This window comes from Nansenia antarctica (assembly GCF_963989245.1).
Source record: "Nansenia antarctica genome assembly, chromosome: 8".
Lineage (NCBI taxonomy): Eukaryota > Metazoa > Chordata > Actinopteri > Argentiniformes > Microstomatidae > Nansenia > Nansenia antarctica.
The window spans coordinates 54,102,021-54,119,520 of record NC_137678.1 but is presented as its reverse complement, the minus strand read 5'-3'; the positions used below and the strand labels follow the sequence as shown (position 1 = coordinate 54,119,520).

The 17,500-nt window shown below is 51.7% G+C and overlaps 1 protein-coding gene across 1 annotated transcript in view; it reads right to left on the bottom strand.

The window, feature by feature from the left end:
* wnk1b (WNK lysine deficient protein kinase 1b) overlaps positions 1-17,500 on the bottom strand; it is a gene marked incomplete at both ends in the record, with an annotated part of 128,647 nt that overhangs the window by 27,933 nt on the left and 83,214 nt on the right. The window contains 5 exon segments of the mRNA XM_080538521.1: positions 5,398-5,721; positions 6,974-7,011; positions 8,955-9,063; positions 9,408-9,491; positions 11,522-13,090. Coding sequence (XP_080394647.1) covers positions 5,398-5,721; positions 6,974-7,011; positions 8,955-9,063; positions 9,408-9,491; positions 11,522-13,090 — 2,124 coding nt within the window.

The window sequence follows — 17,500 nt, the reverse complement described above, 5'->3', positions numbered from 1 at the left end:
AACAACGGCGCCTGCTGTAAGGCTCAATGATGTCAGCACCCAGCACGTCTTTTGATTGGATACGCACTATTGCTACGCACTATTGATACGCACTATTGATATTCACTATTGAGATGCGGAACTATGCCGGTAGATGTGAAACTTTTGAAAGTGCGCAGGGAAACGGAGCCTTACAACGAAAGCTTTCGTTGACTGATCGATAATACTGATCGATTGTGTCCTGTTTTTGGGTAAACAATAACTTTCATTTAGGGGACACAATGAAAGCGCCAAGTCCACAAACAGAGGAAACTACGTTGAGCTTCTTTCTTTTCTGGCTGAAAACAACCCAGATTTACATTACCACCTGTCCACAAACAAAGTGTTTACTGGGACGTCAGGCAAAATACAAAACGACCTGATTTTTGCTATTGCTGAAGTGATGGAAGAAGAGATCAAAATGGAGATTAAAAAGGCACCCTTTGTCGCTATTATGGTGGACGAGACGACAGACGTGGGTAATGTAGCGATCTTAAAGATGTTAGTTTAACACTCTTCATTGTAAATGCGGATTTATTGATTAAAAATGCTTCGGAAATATTAATATAACTCTGTTGTACTTGTCTGACTATGTTAAGGTGATGCAACGCCCGGTTATACTGTGTTTCTGTCTAGTTTCTAGAGCCATGGCGTCATAACGATGGTATTAAGAGGTAGAATAATTCAGGTAGGAATGTGTCGGACATCACTGAAGGCCTAGGTGTGAAATGCACCGCCCGCCACTGCATTTACTATATAATACTAAAGAAAGGGTATACAAATGAGTGGGGAAGCTGGACCAAGTAAGAAACCAATAACGTACAACTTCCATCCAGAATGGGAGGAGGACTTTTTTACACGATGTGATATTGGAAATGCGTCTGTCTGATCTGCACTCTAGTGCGTGTGCAGCAGCAGCTGGGGAGCGGGCCGGTTGCCGCACAGCTCGTGAAAGTTGTTTGAGAGTTTTTCGACATCTAAACCTAAATAACTTTTTATTAACATCTACCCACACGCACACCCGTTGTAACTGCCATCGTTAATGTAGAAGATGCAACCAGTGCTTGGAAAACTCGCTTTGACAATGCTTTTTATCACCGTATTGAGGCTCGCGTTCAAGCGGGCGCTGCTCAGCGGGAGAGTCTATAGACTACCGGAGAATGCCGACCCTTCCCTGGCGCACCTGAACGGACTGTCAGTGGACACGGATCTCTATGCCATTGTACAGCTTGGGTACAAATTTAAATTATTAGTGTTTATATTTGGAAGCCTTGGTAATGTCCACAGACTAGTCGTCAGGCAGCCGCCACATATGGAGGAGACGCTGCTACCTGAGATAGAGGGGGGGGGAGAGAGAGAGAGAGGGAGGGGGAGAGAGAGAGAGAGAGAGAGAGATAGAGGGGGGGGGGGGGAGAGAGGGAGGGGGAGAGAGAGAGAGAGTGAGACAGAGAGAGAGAGAGAGAGAGAGAGAGAGAGAGGGGGGGGGGGGAGAGAGAGAGAGGGAGGGGGGGAGAGAGAGAGAGATAGAGGGGGGGGGGAGAGAGGGAGGGGGAGAGAGAGAGAGATAGAGGGGGGGGGGAGAGAGAGAGAGAGGGGGGGGGGAGAGAGGGAGGGAGATAGTGCAAAACAAAGGGTATAGTGCATCTTCTCAGGCATCAAACACAATTTTTAAATGTAGTAGAGAGTGCAAACTGCTGAGTACTACATTTTTAAAATGATGTACTGTGATAAAATTGATGCCTGAGAAGATGCACTATACCCTTTGTTTTGCACTATTACATTACATGCAAGTGATGCCAGAAATAAATATGCTGCTTCATTAAAAGATCTATTTTTGAGTGAACAATCATTTTAATTGTCTTTATTTTTAGTTAGCACATGCCTACAACAACAACTAACAACTTCAAGCTAAATTTAGAAGCTGATTTAGAAGATGATAGCTAAATAAGAGCGATTGAGTAATTGTGCGATAAGCTGTAATTTATGATCTGATTAGTCGACTAATCGTTTAAATAATCGGTGACTAATCGACTATGAAAATAATCGTTTGTGGCAGCCCTAGAGGGAGGAGGGGATGAGGCGAGTGTGAACACACAGTAGCTAACACACTACCACAACTAGCCTAGCCAGAAGACACCTGGTTACATTGACATTTTTGACACTTTTATCTAAAGCCATTTACAACAAGTACATGTGTCTAGTGAATCATCTTTACATCAGTCATCTTAAGCAAGAATCTATGCTAGGACCAGCCACAATGCCACAAGAAGGAAGGATTCATTATTATTTTGTATTATATTTGAAAAAGAAAAGTATTTATTACCACAGCTCGGCTAGCCAGGTCACACCTGGGTCTGCTATCAAACAAGCTAACACGTTTAAGCTACAAGCTAACACAGTCAGTCTACAAGCTAACACAGTCAGTCTACACGCTAACACAGTCAGTCTACAAGCTAACACGCTAACACAGTCAGTCTACAAGCTAACACAGTCAGTCTACAAGCTAACACGCTAACACAGTCAGTCTACGGGGTAGACCCGGACACGTTTGTCCACGGTGGCTGAGTTGGTGCAGTTCACTATGTGGTTCAGAACCGACGACGTGAACTGTTCCAGGTCCTCATGCTCATATTCCTGCCATAGCAGTCTTGTCTACAAGCTAGCACAGTTAGTCTACAAATAGTATTTGAACTCCTTTCAAATACTCTGAGGGATGCTTGAACCTGGCTAGAGTGTCAGACAGGCGGGATTTGGTACAACTGGTTCAAACCCAATCGAGCACACACACATTATTTCAAATACTATTTGGACCAGGGGAGGCTGCTGGAGGTAGAAATCGGAGGACGGGATCATTGTAAGGCATGGAAGGGAATTAAGAATGAGATAAGACACGTGACTATAGCAACTAACTAGGTGGACTATAGCAACTAACTAACTGGACTATACCAACTAACTAACTGGACTAACTAACTGACTGGACTATACCAACTAACTAACTGGACTAACTAACTGACTGGACTATACCAACTAACTAACTGGACTATACCAACTAACTAACTGGACTAACTAACTGACTGGACTATACCAACTAACTAACTGGACTAACTAACTGACTGGACTATACCAACTAACTAACTGGACTATACCAACTAACTAACTGGACTATACCAACTAACTGACTGGACTAGACCAACTAACTGACTGGACTATACCAACTAACTAACTGGACTATACCAACTAACTGACTGGACTAGACCAACTAACTGACTGGACTATACCAACTAACTGACTGGACTATACCAACTAACTGACTGGACTAGACCAACTAACTGACTGGACTAGACCAACTAACTGACTGGACTAGACCAACTAACTGACTGGACTAGACCAACTAACTGACTGGACTAGACCAACTAACTGACTGGACTAGACCAACTAACTAACTGGACTATACCAACTAACTGACTGGACTAGACCAACTAACTGACTGGACTATACCAACTAACTGACTGGACTATACCAACTAACTGACTGGACTAACTAACTGACTGGACTATACCAACTAACTGACTGGACTATACCAACTAACTGACTGGACTAACTAACTGACTGGACTATACCAACTAACTGACTGGACTAACTAACTGACTGGACTATACCAACTAACTGACTGGACTATACCAACTAACTGACTGGACTATACCAACTAACTGACTGGACTATACCAACTAACTGACTGGACTAACTAACTGACTGGACTAGACCAACTAACTAAATGGACTATACCAACTAACTGACTGGACTATACCAACTAACTGGACTATACCAACTAACTAAATGGACTATACCAACTAATTGGACTAGACCAACTAACTGACTGGACTATACCAACTAACTAAATGGACTATACCAACTAACTGACTGGACTATACCAACTAACTGACTGGACTATACCAACTAACTGACTGGACTAGACCAACTAACTGACTGGACTAGACCAACTAACTGACTGGACTATACCAACTAACTGGACTAGACCAACTAACTGACTGGACTATACCAACTAACTGGACTAGACCAACTAACTGACTGGACTATACCAACTAACTGGACTAGACCAACTAACTGACTGGACTATACCAACTAACTGGACTAGACCAACTAACTGACTGGACTATACCAACTAACTGGACTAGACCAACTAACTGACTGGACTATACCAACTAACTAACTGGACTATACCAACTAACTGACTGGACTATACCAACTAACTGGACTAGACCAACTAACTGACTGGACTATACCAACTAACTGGACTAGACCAACTAACTAACTGGACTATACCAACTAACTAACTGGACTATACCAACTAACTGACTGGACTATACCAACTAATTGGACTATACCAACTAACTGACTGGACTATACCAACTAACTGACTGGACTATACCAACTAACTGGACTAGACCAACTAACTGACTGGACTATACCAACTAACTGGACTAGACCAACTAACTAACTGGACTATACCAACTAACTGGACTAGACCAACTAACTAACTGGACTATACCAACTAATTGGACTATACCAACTAACTGGACTATACCAACTAACTGGACTAGACCAACTAACTGACTGGACTATACCAACTAACTGACTGGACTATACCAACTAACTGACTGGACTATACCAACTAACTGGACTATACCAACTAATTGGACTATACCAACTAACTGACTGGACTATACCAACTAACTGGACTAGACCAACTAACTGACTGGACTATACCAACTAACTGACTGGACTATACCAACTAACTGGACTAGACCAACTAACTGACTGGACTATACCAACTAACTGGACTAGACCAACTAACTGACTGGACTATACCAACTAACTGGACTAGACCAACTAACTGACTGGACTATACCAACTAACTGGACTAGACCAACTAACTGACTGGACTATACCAACTAACTGGACTAGACCAACTAACTGACTGGACTATACCAACTAACTGGACTAGACCAACTAACTGACTGGACTATACCAACTAACTAAATGGACTATACCAACTAATTGGACTATACCAACTAACTGACTGGACTATACCAACTAACTGGACTAGACCAACTAACTGACTGGACTAACTAACTGACTAGACCAACTAACTGACTGGACTAGACCAACTAGCTGAGTAGGGTGGGGGGGAGGGTCAATTAACAACTTTATATAAAAAATCACCAGCATCTCTGACTGGGGGAGGGTTTAACTAAGCTGTATGCTAACGATTGCTCTCGTCTCCAGTGTGTATCAGCCCTATGGGCAGGCTGCGTATGGGGGGTGGGGGGGTCAGAGGTAAAGTTCGTCCATCGGTACCTGGGGCAGGGCGTCTCCCGTCTGAGGGGGCGGCGGCTCTGAGGGGGCGACGGCTACGCTGATGACTGGCGCGGCGGTGGCCAATGGCAGAGGAGGGGAGGCGAGAGGCTGCCCCGCGGCAGTGGGCGGAGTCACCTGAGTGGGCGCAGGTACGGGTAGAGCGCCGGGAGGCGGGGCTAGAGCGGGCGGGGACGTCAGGAGGGTGCTGCCCCCCGTCGGCACGGTAACTGGGAGCGAGGAGGGCGGAGGAGGAGGAGTGAAAGCGACGGCCTGCGGCAGAGAGACACGCCTCGCTGAGGAAGGGGGCAGAGCCCAGACGCAGGGCTGGGGGAGCGGGAGGAGAGGAGGGGGCGGGGTCAGGTTAGGGCCCCCCGAGGAACATGGGAACTGGAGTTCGTAGATCAGGTGGGAACGATGGCGACGACAGGATGTGTGTGTGTGTGTGGGAATGACAACACAATACCAAAACGAGTCCAAACACGGCACGAAACCTCAACAACAGACCATGCTGGGGGGCGGTGGAGGGGGGCGGGGCAGGGAGGAGGGGGGGCGGCAAAGGGAGGAGGGCAGGGCAGGGAGGACGGGTGGGGAGGAGGGTGGGCGGGGCTGGGAGGACAGGGGCGGGGCATGGAAGAGGGAGGAGGGGGCTGGGCAGGGAGGAGGAGGGGGTGGGGCAGGGAGGAGGAGTGGCAGGGAGGAGGGGACAGGCAGGGAGGAGGAGGGGGCAGGGCAGGGAGGAGGAGGGGGCAGGGAGGAGGGGACAGGCAGGGAGGAGGAGGGGATAGGCAGGGAGGAGGGGGCAGGGCAGGGAGGAGGGGATAGGCAGGGAGGAGGGGGCAGGGCAGGGAGGAGGGGACAGGCAGGGAGAGCAATTGCCCGTCATCAATGAAGAACTACAAATCCCAGATGACAGGGAGATGACGTATGACTCCTCTGATGAATCAACCCCTATTTCATTAATTTTCTCTATATAACGACGTCGATCATTGATCGACAATGACACTATATAATAGTTTGCCTAACTGGCCATCGGATTTGGGCTCCTAATATCTAAAAAGCACTACGGTTTTCTTATTTTATCGGATTAAAGGAGCAAAGACCAGAAATTCCCATTGACCACCAGTCAAACTTCTACTCTTCTATCACCCAAAAAGGGGCGTGGACATTACGGGAGGGGAAAGTACCCGGATGCGTTGCTCTGATGAATAGGCAGGGAGGAGGGGATAGGCAGGGAGGAGGGGATAGGCAGGGAGGAGGGGGCAGGGCAGGGAGGAGGGGGCGGGGCAGGGAGGAGGGGACAGGCAGGGAGGAGGAGGGGGCGGGGCAGGGAGGAGGAGGGGGCGGGGCAGGGAGGAGGGGACAGGCAGGGAGGAGGGAGCGGGGCAGGGAGGACTTTGGGGCTTTGGGGCTTCCATGTAACACATCAAACCAGGTTTAACTAACTAGAGTACACACACAGCACATACCAACGCAAGGCACGCTACTGGACACACACAAACACACACACACACACACACACACACACACACACACACCCCCGCACACAAACACACACACACACCAGTAGCAGGTGTACCTTGGCCAGAGCAGCCTGGTAGAGGAGGTAGAGGTGCTCTACACTGGGAGACGGAGACATAGGACTCTCACTAGAACACAGCTACACACACACACACACGAAAATATACACACACAGACGCGCGAAAATACACACACGTGTGCGAAAATGCACGCACGCACACATAAGCACACACGCACGCACACGAAAATACACACACACACACAAACACACACACATACAGGCGAAAATACACACGCAGGCAGGCATGCCAGGAGACAAGAGGGGGAGAAGGAGGGAGAGATGGGGGGAGGGGGAGAAGGAGGGAGAGGGGGGGAGGGGGAGAAGGAGGGAGAGGGGGGGAGGGGGAGAAGGAGGGAGAGGGGGAAGAAGGGAGAGATGGGGGGGAGGGGGAGAAGGAGGGAGAGATGGGGGGAGGGGGAGAAGGAGGGAGAGGGGGGGAGGGGGAGAAGGAGGGAGAGGGGGGGAGGGGGAGAAGGAGGGAGAGGGGGGGAGGGGGAGAAGGAGGGAGAGGGGGAAGAAGGGAGAGATGGGGGGGAGGGGGGAGAAGGAGGGAGAGGGGGGAGAAGGAGGGAGAGATGGGGGGGAGGGGGAGAAGGAGGGAGAGGGGGAAGAAGGGAGAGATGGGGGGGAGGGGGAGAAGGAGGGAGAGGGGGAAGAAGGGAGAGATGGGGGGAGGGGGAGAAGGAGGGAGAGATGGGGGGGAGGGGGAGGAGGAGGGAGAGGGGGAAGAAGGGAGAGATGGGGGGGAGGGGGAGAAGGAGGGAGAGGGGGAAGAAGGGAGAGATGGGGGGAGGGGGAGAAGGAGGGAGAGGGGGAAGAAGGGAGAGATGGGGGGGAGGGGGAGAAGGAGGGAGAGGGGGGAGAAGGAGGGAGAGATGGGGGGGAGGGGGAGAAGGAGGGAGAGATGGGGGGGAGGGGGAGAAGGAGGGAGAGGGGGAAGAAGGGAGAGATGGGGGGAGGGGGAGAAGGAGGGAGAGGGGGAAGAAGGGAGAGATGGGGGGGAGGGGGAGAAGGAGGGAGAGGGGGAAGAAGGGAGAGATGGGGGGGAGGGGGAGAAGGAGGGAGAGGGGGAAGAAGGGAGAGATGGAGGAGAGAGGGAGGGGGGGGGTGGGGTTGTTGGTTGTGGGTAGATAGATTAGTATTATTATTATTAGTTGGTTTTTGGTGAGGAGGGTGGTGAATGAGGAAAAAGAGTAAGAATAAGAAAAAGAAAAAAATGATAGAAATTAGGAAAAAGAGAAAGAAGATGGGGGGGAGGAGGAGAAGGGGGGAGAGGGGGAAGAAGGGAGAGATGGGGGGAGGGGGAGAAGGAGGGAGAGGGGGAAGAAGGGAGAGATGGGGGGGAGGGGGAGAAGGAGGGAGAGGGGGAAGAAGGGAGAGATGGGGGGGAGGGGGAGAAGGAGGGAGAGGGGGAAGAAGGGAGAGATGGGGGGGAGGGGGAGGAGGAGGGAGAGGGGGAAGAAGGGAGAGATGGGGGGGAGGAGGAGAAGGGGGAGAGGGGGAAGAAGGGAGAGATGGGGGGAGGGGGAGAAGGGGAAGAAGGGAGAGATGGAGGGGAGGGGGAGAAGGAGGGAGAGGGGGGGAGGGGGAGAAGGAGGGAGAGGGGGGAGGGGGAGAAGGAGGGAGAGGGGGGGAGGGGGAGGTTGCAGTGAACCAGTGGAAGGAGAAAAGAAGAGGAGGATGAACAGAAATAAGAGGTGTCATAAAGGAACGACACAGAGACAACATCAACCATCCTGACGTCATGACAACCACCCCTGGACATGACTGACTCCACACTGGGAGTGTGTGTGTGTTTGGGAGTGTCTGTGTGTGTGTGTGTGTGTGTGTGTGTGTGTGTGTTTGCATGTGTGTGTGTGTGTTTATGTGTGTATCTGTGTCTTTGTGTGTGTGTGTGTGTGTGTGTGTGTATGTCTTTGTGTGTGTCTGTGTATGTCTTTGTATGTGTGTGTGTGTGTGTGTGTGTGTCCTTCCCTACCTGTGGGCCCTGCTGCAGGGGTGTGTGAGAGGGGCTCTGGGCCACCGTGCTGCCCCCCCCCCTGCTGCTGCTGCTGAGGCAGAGAGACCGGGGCGACCTGGGGGGGCGTCTGGAGGGGGAAGGGGGGGAGGGAGGGAGGAGAGAGGGAGGGAGGGAGAGAGAGAGAGAGGGAGGGAGGGAGAGGCAGGCACATTCATTAATCTCAACACCACACCATCTACTGACATTGTACACGTCATCTACTGACATAGTACACGTCATCTACTGACATAGTACACGTCATCTACTGACATAGTACACGTCATCTACTGACATAGTACACGTCATCTACTGACATAGTACACATCATCTAATGACATGGTACACGTCATTGAGGCCAAGCGTTTAAATAGTGCAGCTAGAGTGAAAGAGAGGGAAAAGGGAGAGAGAAAGAGGGAAGGGGAGAGGGCTTACCTGCTGGGGCACGATTGGGGGCGTCTGAGAGCAGGGGGCCAGGGGGTGTCCTGGACTGGGCTGGGGGGTGCCCACCTGTACCTGCTACAGAGAGAGAGGAAGAGAGGAGGAGAGAGAGAGAGAGAAAGAAAGAGAGAGAGAGATGGAAGACAAAGACATATGGAAGACAGAGAAGAGAAAACAATTAAGACACATCTGTGGCTTCAGACACATCCAGTATCTGTCGCCTCTACCAGCGGGGTTTAGCTCTGGTGTGTGTGTGTGTGTGTGTGTGTGTGTTAGTTGTGGAGTGAGAGTGTGTGTGTGTGTGTGTTAGTTGTGGAGTCAGAGTGTGTGTGTGTGTGTGTGTGTGTGTATGTGTGTTAGTTGTGGAGTCAGAGTGTGTGACGGTGTGTGTGTGTGTTAGTTGTGGAGTCAGAGTGTGTGTGTGTGTGTGTGTGTGTGTGTGTGTGTTAGTTGTGGAGTGAGTAGGCTTCATGCAGTGCGTCTCCTAGGTGATCCGGAGCGTGTGTGAAGGTTACATGGAACAAGCAGGTTGTGTGTCCTTCAGAAACCAGACTGTAAAGCCAGCGTGTCTCCTCACTGCTGGCTGGCTGAGCCCCCCCCCCCCACGCCACGACCCCCCCACCCCTCCTCTGATCAACCCTTAGAAGGCTGCAGGCAAGCATACTTGTTCCCCCGGCTCCAGCAGGTGGAGCAGGGGTATGCAGGTATGGTTGCCCCAGGCTGCGGACCTACCTTACCTCCCCCCTACTCAGGGCTCTCTGGGCATACTCACTACCACACAAGAGGATCTCACACGTAGAAAAGCACCAGGAATTAAAAAGAAAGAAAGAAAGAAAAAAAAAAGAAAGAAAATATCACAGAAATTAAACAAAATGAACACGCATAACAAAAAAAAAGAGTTGAAGAAATGAAAGGAGGAGAGGAAGAGAAAAGATGTGAAGAACGGTATAAGATGGGGCTGTAGGGGTGACTGATCATGGCAGCATTCTAAGGGTTAAAGGCATGAACTTTGACCCCGTGAGGGAAGCGTGTCTTCACGCGCCCCTAGCGACGCTCCATGACGACAACGGCAGGCAACGATAATAACAACAACAACACCATTTTAACCGTTTCCAGCCAGCTATCGTACGTACGGAGGCACGTCTCCAGAACCAAATGAAATCCAAACAAGACGCTCTCTCTCTCTCTCTCTCGTCCATGGAGATGGAGCACTGGTGCTGTTACCGTGGTTACCGTGGAGGTCCTGAGGGTGACCAGGTGTGAACCCCCCCCCCCCCCCCCGGGGGGCTTTTTGCTGTATGGTTCTGTGTGTTTGTTCATACAAATCCTGGCGGTCGCGCGGCTGCTCTGTTAGCGAACGGTTGCTCACATGGTGTCTTCTAACCAGGGACTCTCTGCCATGAGCTACGACCAGTAAGGACCCTATAAAGCCAAATTAACTACGCCATATATGGATTAAGTACGCCATATATGGATTAACTACGCCATATAGGTATTAACTACGCCATATAGGGATTAACTACGCCACATATGGATTAACTACGCCATATAGGGATTAACTATGCCATATAGGGATTAACTACGCCACATAGGGATTAACTACGCCATATAGGGATTAACTACGCCACATATGGATTAACTACGCCACATATGGATTAACAACACCATATGGAAATGGAGTCTAGAAATATCACAATATCGAGTGTTTTTGGTCTTGATATTTCATTAAGTCGGGCCGGCTGGACGCCGGATTTGTACGCACAGCATGAGGGTGTCACCCCACTGGGCCGCGTATTGACACAAACACACACTTCCTCATATACAACCATATATGATCATACACACAAAACGGTACTTACTGACTGAACACACAGACACATGTGACTGAGCTACGTGACCCCCCGTGACGGAGAGGGAGCCGTGGAGGGGGGGTTTAAACGCTGGTTAAGGACCCCCGGAGACTCCCCCGGAGTGTAGGCAAGCGTGGCTGGAAAGGGTTAAAATCACAACCACATAGACAGCTGGGACCAACGCAATCAGGTACAACTCATAAGGGGGGGACGGACGGACGGACGGGGGTGGGGAGGGACTAGAGGGGGTCTCAGTACCAGAGCGGACTCGTGGTACGCCAGGTCAGACTGCAGGGCGGCCTGCCGCGCCCAGGTGCTGTGAAGGAGGCCCATGTGACAGGAGGAGGAGGGGCCTCCGGGCGCCTCGGAGGAGCAGGGGGGCACGAACAGAAATGTCTGCTGGCTGGGAGGGTGCCCCTCCCCACTGACCACCCCGCCCCCCCCCTCCCCGCCGTAGCAGCAGGGGCAGGAGGAGGCGGAGGAGGAGGCGTGAGGGATGAACTGGGCGGCCGAGGCATCCCCGGAGGCGGCGGCGTGGGCGGGCGGGGAGTTAAAGTCTCCGGTGTCGCAGGAGGAGGCCAGGGACTCGCTGGAGGGCTCGGAGCTGGGGTCCTTCAGTCCCCCAAGGGGGACCCCGGTGTGCAGCAGCAGGCTCCCCGGGGGCAGCGGGAGCTCCGGGCTGACGTAGGCGTACAGCTCCTCCGTGACGGGCTGCAGGCGGCCGTACGAACCAGAGCCCCCCCCCGACGTCGCCTCGTCCAGGGGCAGGTCCAGGGAGCCGCGCCGGGCACGGTACAGCCGGGACGACAGGAGGGCGGGGTCCCCCCCAGCAGCTGCCGCCGCGGCCGCCAGGCTGTGGATGTGGAACTCAAAGGGGCTCGGGGCCGGCGGGGGGGGCTCTCCCAGGACCGGAGGGGCGGAGAGGGGGAAGGAGGAGGAATGTTGGGGGTCAGAGGCACTCATGGGGCGCAGGTGGCTCTGCATGTGGGGGTGCAGGTAGGCCTGGGGGGGCGGCGGCTGGGAGGCCTCGTACCCCAGGGCGGCCGCCTGCATCTGCTGGTGGTAGCTGATCTGGCTGAGCTGATGGGCCGTCATGGGGAAGCCCCCGTACGCTAGGGCCTCGTAGTGGTCCAGCAGGGCCGCCTGGTTCAGGCTCAGCCTCCGCACCACAACTGGAACCTCCTCCTGGTTCAGGCTCATTCTCCGCACCGCTTCCTCCTGGTTCAGGTTCAGACTCAGCCTCCTCACGGCCTCTTCCTGGTTCAGGTTCAGGCTCATTCTCCGCACCGCTTCCTCCTGGTTCAGGTTCAGGCTCATTCTCCGCACCGCTTCCTCCTGGTTCAGGTTGAGGCTCAGCCTCCGTACGGCCTCCTCCTGCTCTGCGGCAGCGGCGCGGGCCTCGTGGTGGTACCCGTACAGGGAGTCCGACTGAGCCTGGTGCAGGTGCAGGGACTCAGCCACGCCCAGCCTCTGGGCAGCGGCGAAGCCGGGCACCATGAAGAGGGAGGAGTGCTCTCCCACCCCGGCCCCTCCCCCGGCCCCGCCCCCACCTAGGCCCAGCCCCAGGCCCAGGGGGTCTATGCCGTGGGAGAATGCGGGGTGGAGGCTGCCCCCGTAGCGGGTGTAGGCGGGCTGGAAGTGCCTGGTGTGGGCCTCCAGGATGGACGTGCTCTTTCGGCGCTGGGCGTTGTAGGCCTTGGGGGGGCAGGTGGAGGAGGGCGGCGGAGAGAAGGAGGTGGGCCGCTCTACGACGGAGGAGGAGGTGGGGTAAAAGAGCGGGGGGTCCGGGAGGACGGCTCCTCCGCTGTAGGGGTGAGGTGCAGTCTGCTGCTGCTGAGGTGTGACATAAGATACATCAACTCAATGAGGAAGAAGAGAGGGATCACAGTATACTCAGAGAGTAGAGAGAGGGAGGGGAGAGAGATACTTTATCAATACAAACAGAATTAGAGAGAGAGAGAGAGAGAGAGAGAGAGAGAGAGAGAGAGAGAGAGAGAGAGAGAGAGAGAGAGAGAGAGAGCAGCAATATTCAGCACTAGTGGTCAAATCCCTCCACAAAAACAGAAGAAACCCAGACAGAGAAACCACGCGGATTGGAATCCAGAGACGAGGTGTGGGTTGAGACAGACAGAGACAGGATGACACCATTACAGTAGGTATGATATTAAATACAGACTTGGCAGAGAGAGGGAGAGAGAGAGAGGGAGAGAGAGAGAGGGAGAGCTTCCTTGAAGGTCGACAGACTGCTGCTGTAGGTACAGTACACAGAGGACAACTGGTTCTCTATCTGATTATCTAATAATGCTATTGAGGCTAATGCTAGGCTTATGAGGCTAATGCTAGGCTAATGAGTCTAATGCTAGGCTAATGAGGCTACTGCCAGTATGAAGTGCTGTGAGAATGGCGAGGCTGTGTGTCTGTGCAGATAGGATGCCCTCATACATGATTAGATGAATGTGCCACTGGAGACCCAGTGTTTAGACCGGAGTGGATGAATGGACATCACACGCCTCTCTACCTTGTGACTGTTACGACTGAGACAATGAAACGTTGTCTGAACTGGGTCAGCCGAACAGTCAGGTTTCCTGTGTGTGTGTGTGTGTGTGTGTGTGTGTGTGTGTGGGGCAGCAGTCTGACCAAAGGAAGCGCCAAACAGTCTATATTTAATGCGAGGACAGGGTGTCAAAGGAGAGGGCCCGAGCCTAACACACTGGACCCACACTGGTGTCTGAACCCGATCCACCGACACCACTCACCAGAACACACACTAACACCCTACAACATTCTGCACTCGGTCGCTAGGCTAGGCTATGCTATGCTAGCTAGTTAATAGTTAGTTACGCTAACCTCTGACCGGTTAACCTCTGACCCCTGACACACTCTACCCTCACCCTGTTAACATCTGACCTCTGACACTCTCTACCCTCACCCTGTTAACATCTGACCCCTGATACTCTCTACCCTCACCCTGTTAACATCTGACCTCTGATACTTTCTGTCCTTCCATACAGACTTCCCTATGCATCATTAGAACCTTCTTCTAAAAGGTTGAAACAGCCATTCCATGGCATTCTAATGTCCTATTATAGAACATCCTATTCCCTTCCAGAACATCCTATTCTATTCCAGAACATCCTATTCCATTCCAGAACATCCTATTCCATTCCAGAACATCCTATTCTATTCCAGAACATCCTATTCCATTCTAGAACATCCTATTCCATTCCAGAACATCCTATTCCCTTCCAGAACATCCTATTCTATTCCAAAACATCCTATTCCATTCTAGAACATCATATTCCATTCCAGAACATCCTATTCCCTTCCAGAACATCCTATTCCATTCCAGAACATCCTATTCTATTCCAGAACATCCTATTCCATTTCAGAACATCCTATTTCATCCTATTCTATTCCAGAACATCCTATTCCATTCCAGAACATCCTATTCCATTCCAGAACATCCTATTCTATTCCAGAACATCCTATTCCATTCCAGAACATCCTATTTCATCCTATTCTATTCCAGGACATCCTATTCCATTCCAGAACATCCTATTCTACAACTCTCTTCTCCTCGCCTCCCTCCAGTTTCAGACACCAGTGTTAGCCCGCTGAGCTCAAGGCCGCACCCCCCCTGGGGACCACCCTGGTTCGCGTCACGGCAGGGACTCTAACATACAGGGCTGGCAAACAGGGCGGGGAGGCTGGCACGCCGCTGGCGCTGCCGCTGGGGGGCGGAGCTCAGAGGCAGGACACTCTCCAGGGCCCGAGAGAGGCGGGCCGCAAACGTCCCTCCCTGGGTGGGGCTGGGGCGGGGGGCTGGAGGAGGGGGGGAGGGCGGCTTGGGAGGAGACAGAGGAGAGGAGGGAAAGTAGGGCACGCAAACGGACATGCTACGCCCGCGGTGGCGGGGGAGGGGCTGCAGGCAGGGGGGGGAGGGAGGGAGGGAGGAGAGGAGAGAGTTACACCACAGCCGAGACAGAAAGTAATACACACCCATGAACTAATACACACATGAACTAATACACACACATGAATTAATACACACACATGAACTAACACACACACACACACACATGAAATAACAAAACAATGTACTTAAGATCTGCTAGAACATGTGATGGAGCACACACACACTAGAACACTGAAGCATCAGTCTCACATGTGAAAACATGGTCCAGGCAGGGCCAGTCATGTTTTACAGGACAGTACAAACACACACACACACACCGCTGGGATTCAGAGAACTAAACATCAACACAAAAACACTTTGATGAAAAAAAACACAGTAGGAGGCAAAAGAATAAAAGAATAAACTAAAATAAATAACAATTCCAAAAATCAAATCAACAGCCGCTGAGCGGACTGCATCATCATTCCATCAATCCCATGTCATTAATCTGTCTGTCAATCAACCAATCAATCGATCAATCAATCGCGCATGTGTGTGGTGTGAAATACATAAGTCCATAAGCCTGGTTTTGCAGGTATGACTTTATTAACACAATATTAACATATACTTCATCTTTCAAATTCATTATTTATGGTCAACAGCGGTGAGGGCACATGATGCTTCGAACCCATGGATTCATTTAAGACCTGGGGAGGCTGGGGGAGGTAGAAATCGGAGGACGGGCTCATTGCAATGCATTGAGGGCCACTGGGACCAGAACAAACCACTTGGACCAGGACAGACCACTGGGACCAGAACAGACCACTGGGACCACGGTTCTGGATGAAACCAGCCCGTGACCAGACATGCCTGTAGAACCCAGAGTGACAGAGGTCCGGTTGCCAATACGATTAAAATAAGAATTAAAACGTGCGCATGCCAGCCAATGTCATGTTAAGATGATCAAGCAGACAATCAGGCTATACGCACGCACGCACACGCGCGCACGCGCACACACACACACACACACACAGTGGCATTAAACACTAGTACTTATTTGATGCAAATATACAACTAGATAAGCTCATCATGATCATACACATGCTATCAGCCAGTCCGTGTGTGTGTGTGTGTGTGTGTGTGTCCTCTGAAACTAAAGAGTGTGTTTGATGTTTGATGGAGGGCCGATGGGAGTGCTCGTGGTGCAAGCCAGAGATATGCAACCATGGCAACGCAACGTGGAGCATTATGGGATTGATGGGAGTCCTGACACAGTCTGCACAGCTGGACGTACCGCATGTACAACCAAAACAACAAGAAAAACAACAACAGCAACAACAACAAACATAAACAAACAAACAGTCATGAAATAACAACAACAGAACAAAAGAACTGAGAATCAAAAGTCATAAATGGAGGAGGAGGAGGAGGAGGAGGAGGAGGAGGGTACAAGACACTGTAGGGTGGGTGGGGTCAGGGTGGGGGTCAGGGGTCAGGGTCCTGAGAGGCAGCAGAGAGGTCAGCAGGAGGGGAATGAAGGAAGCAAACTCAAGACCCAAGAGTTTGTTCTTCTGAGGGGCTGTGGTTTCTCTCACACGCACACACACACACACACACACACACATACACACATACACACACACACATACACACATACACACACACAACACACACACACACACACACACACACACATACACACACACACACACACACACACACACACAGCATAACATTCCCTACAGCTTGTGTCACGTCGGGAACAAAGCCACCTACCTGTGTGGCCGCCTCCACGTGCCTTGGCCATGCCACACACACACACACACACACACGCACACACACACACGCACGCACGCACACCTTTGATAACCTTTGACCTCTGTGGGCGTGGTCTATAAGACTATCATGGCCGGGAGGTCACCTGGAGGCTAGTTCACCAGCCTGGGAGGCACGGTGCTGAACACTAGCATAGCTTCCTGTTGTGATCATGTGATCATCTGACTCCTAGCAGGGGAACCTCCCCTCCTCTGATAGGACCAGCAGCTGGACCTCCCTGACCGGACCAGCAGCTGGACCTCCCTGACCAGACCATCTGACGTCCTCAACCTGATATAACGTTCTACCGGTGCCTCTGAGGATCAAACAGAGGACACACACTTCCTGCCTTTCATGTCTGTAGTTCTAACTCTCTGGTCTGGTCTGAGCTGCTCAGTTCTAACTCTCTGGTCTGGTCTGAGCATGCTCAGTTCTAACTCTCTGGCTTAGTAATCACACAGTCTCTCTCTCTCTCTCTCTCTCTCTCTCTCTCTCTCCTCTCTCTCTCTCTCTCTCTCTCTCTCTCT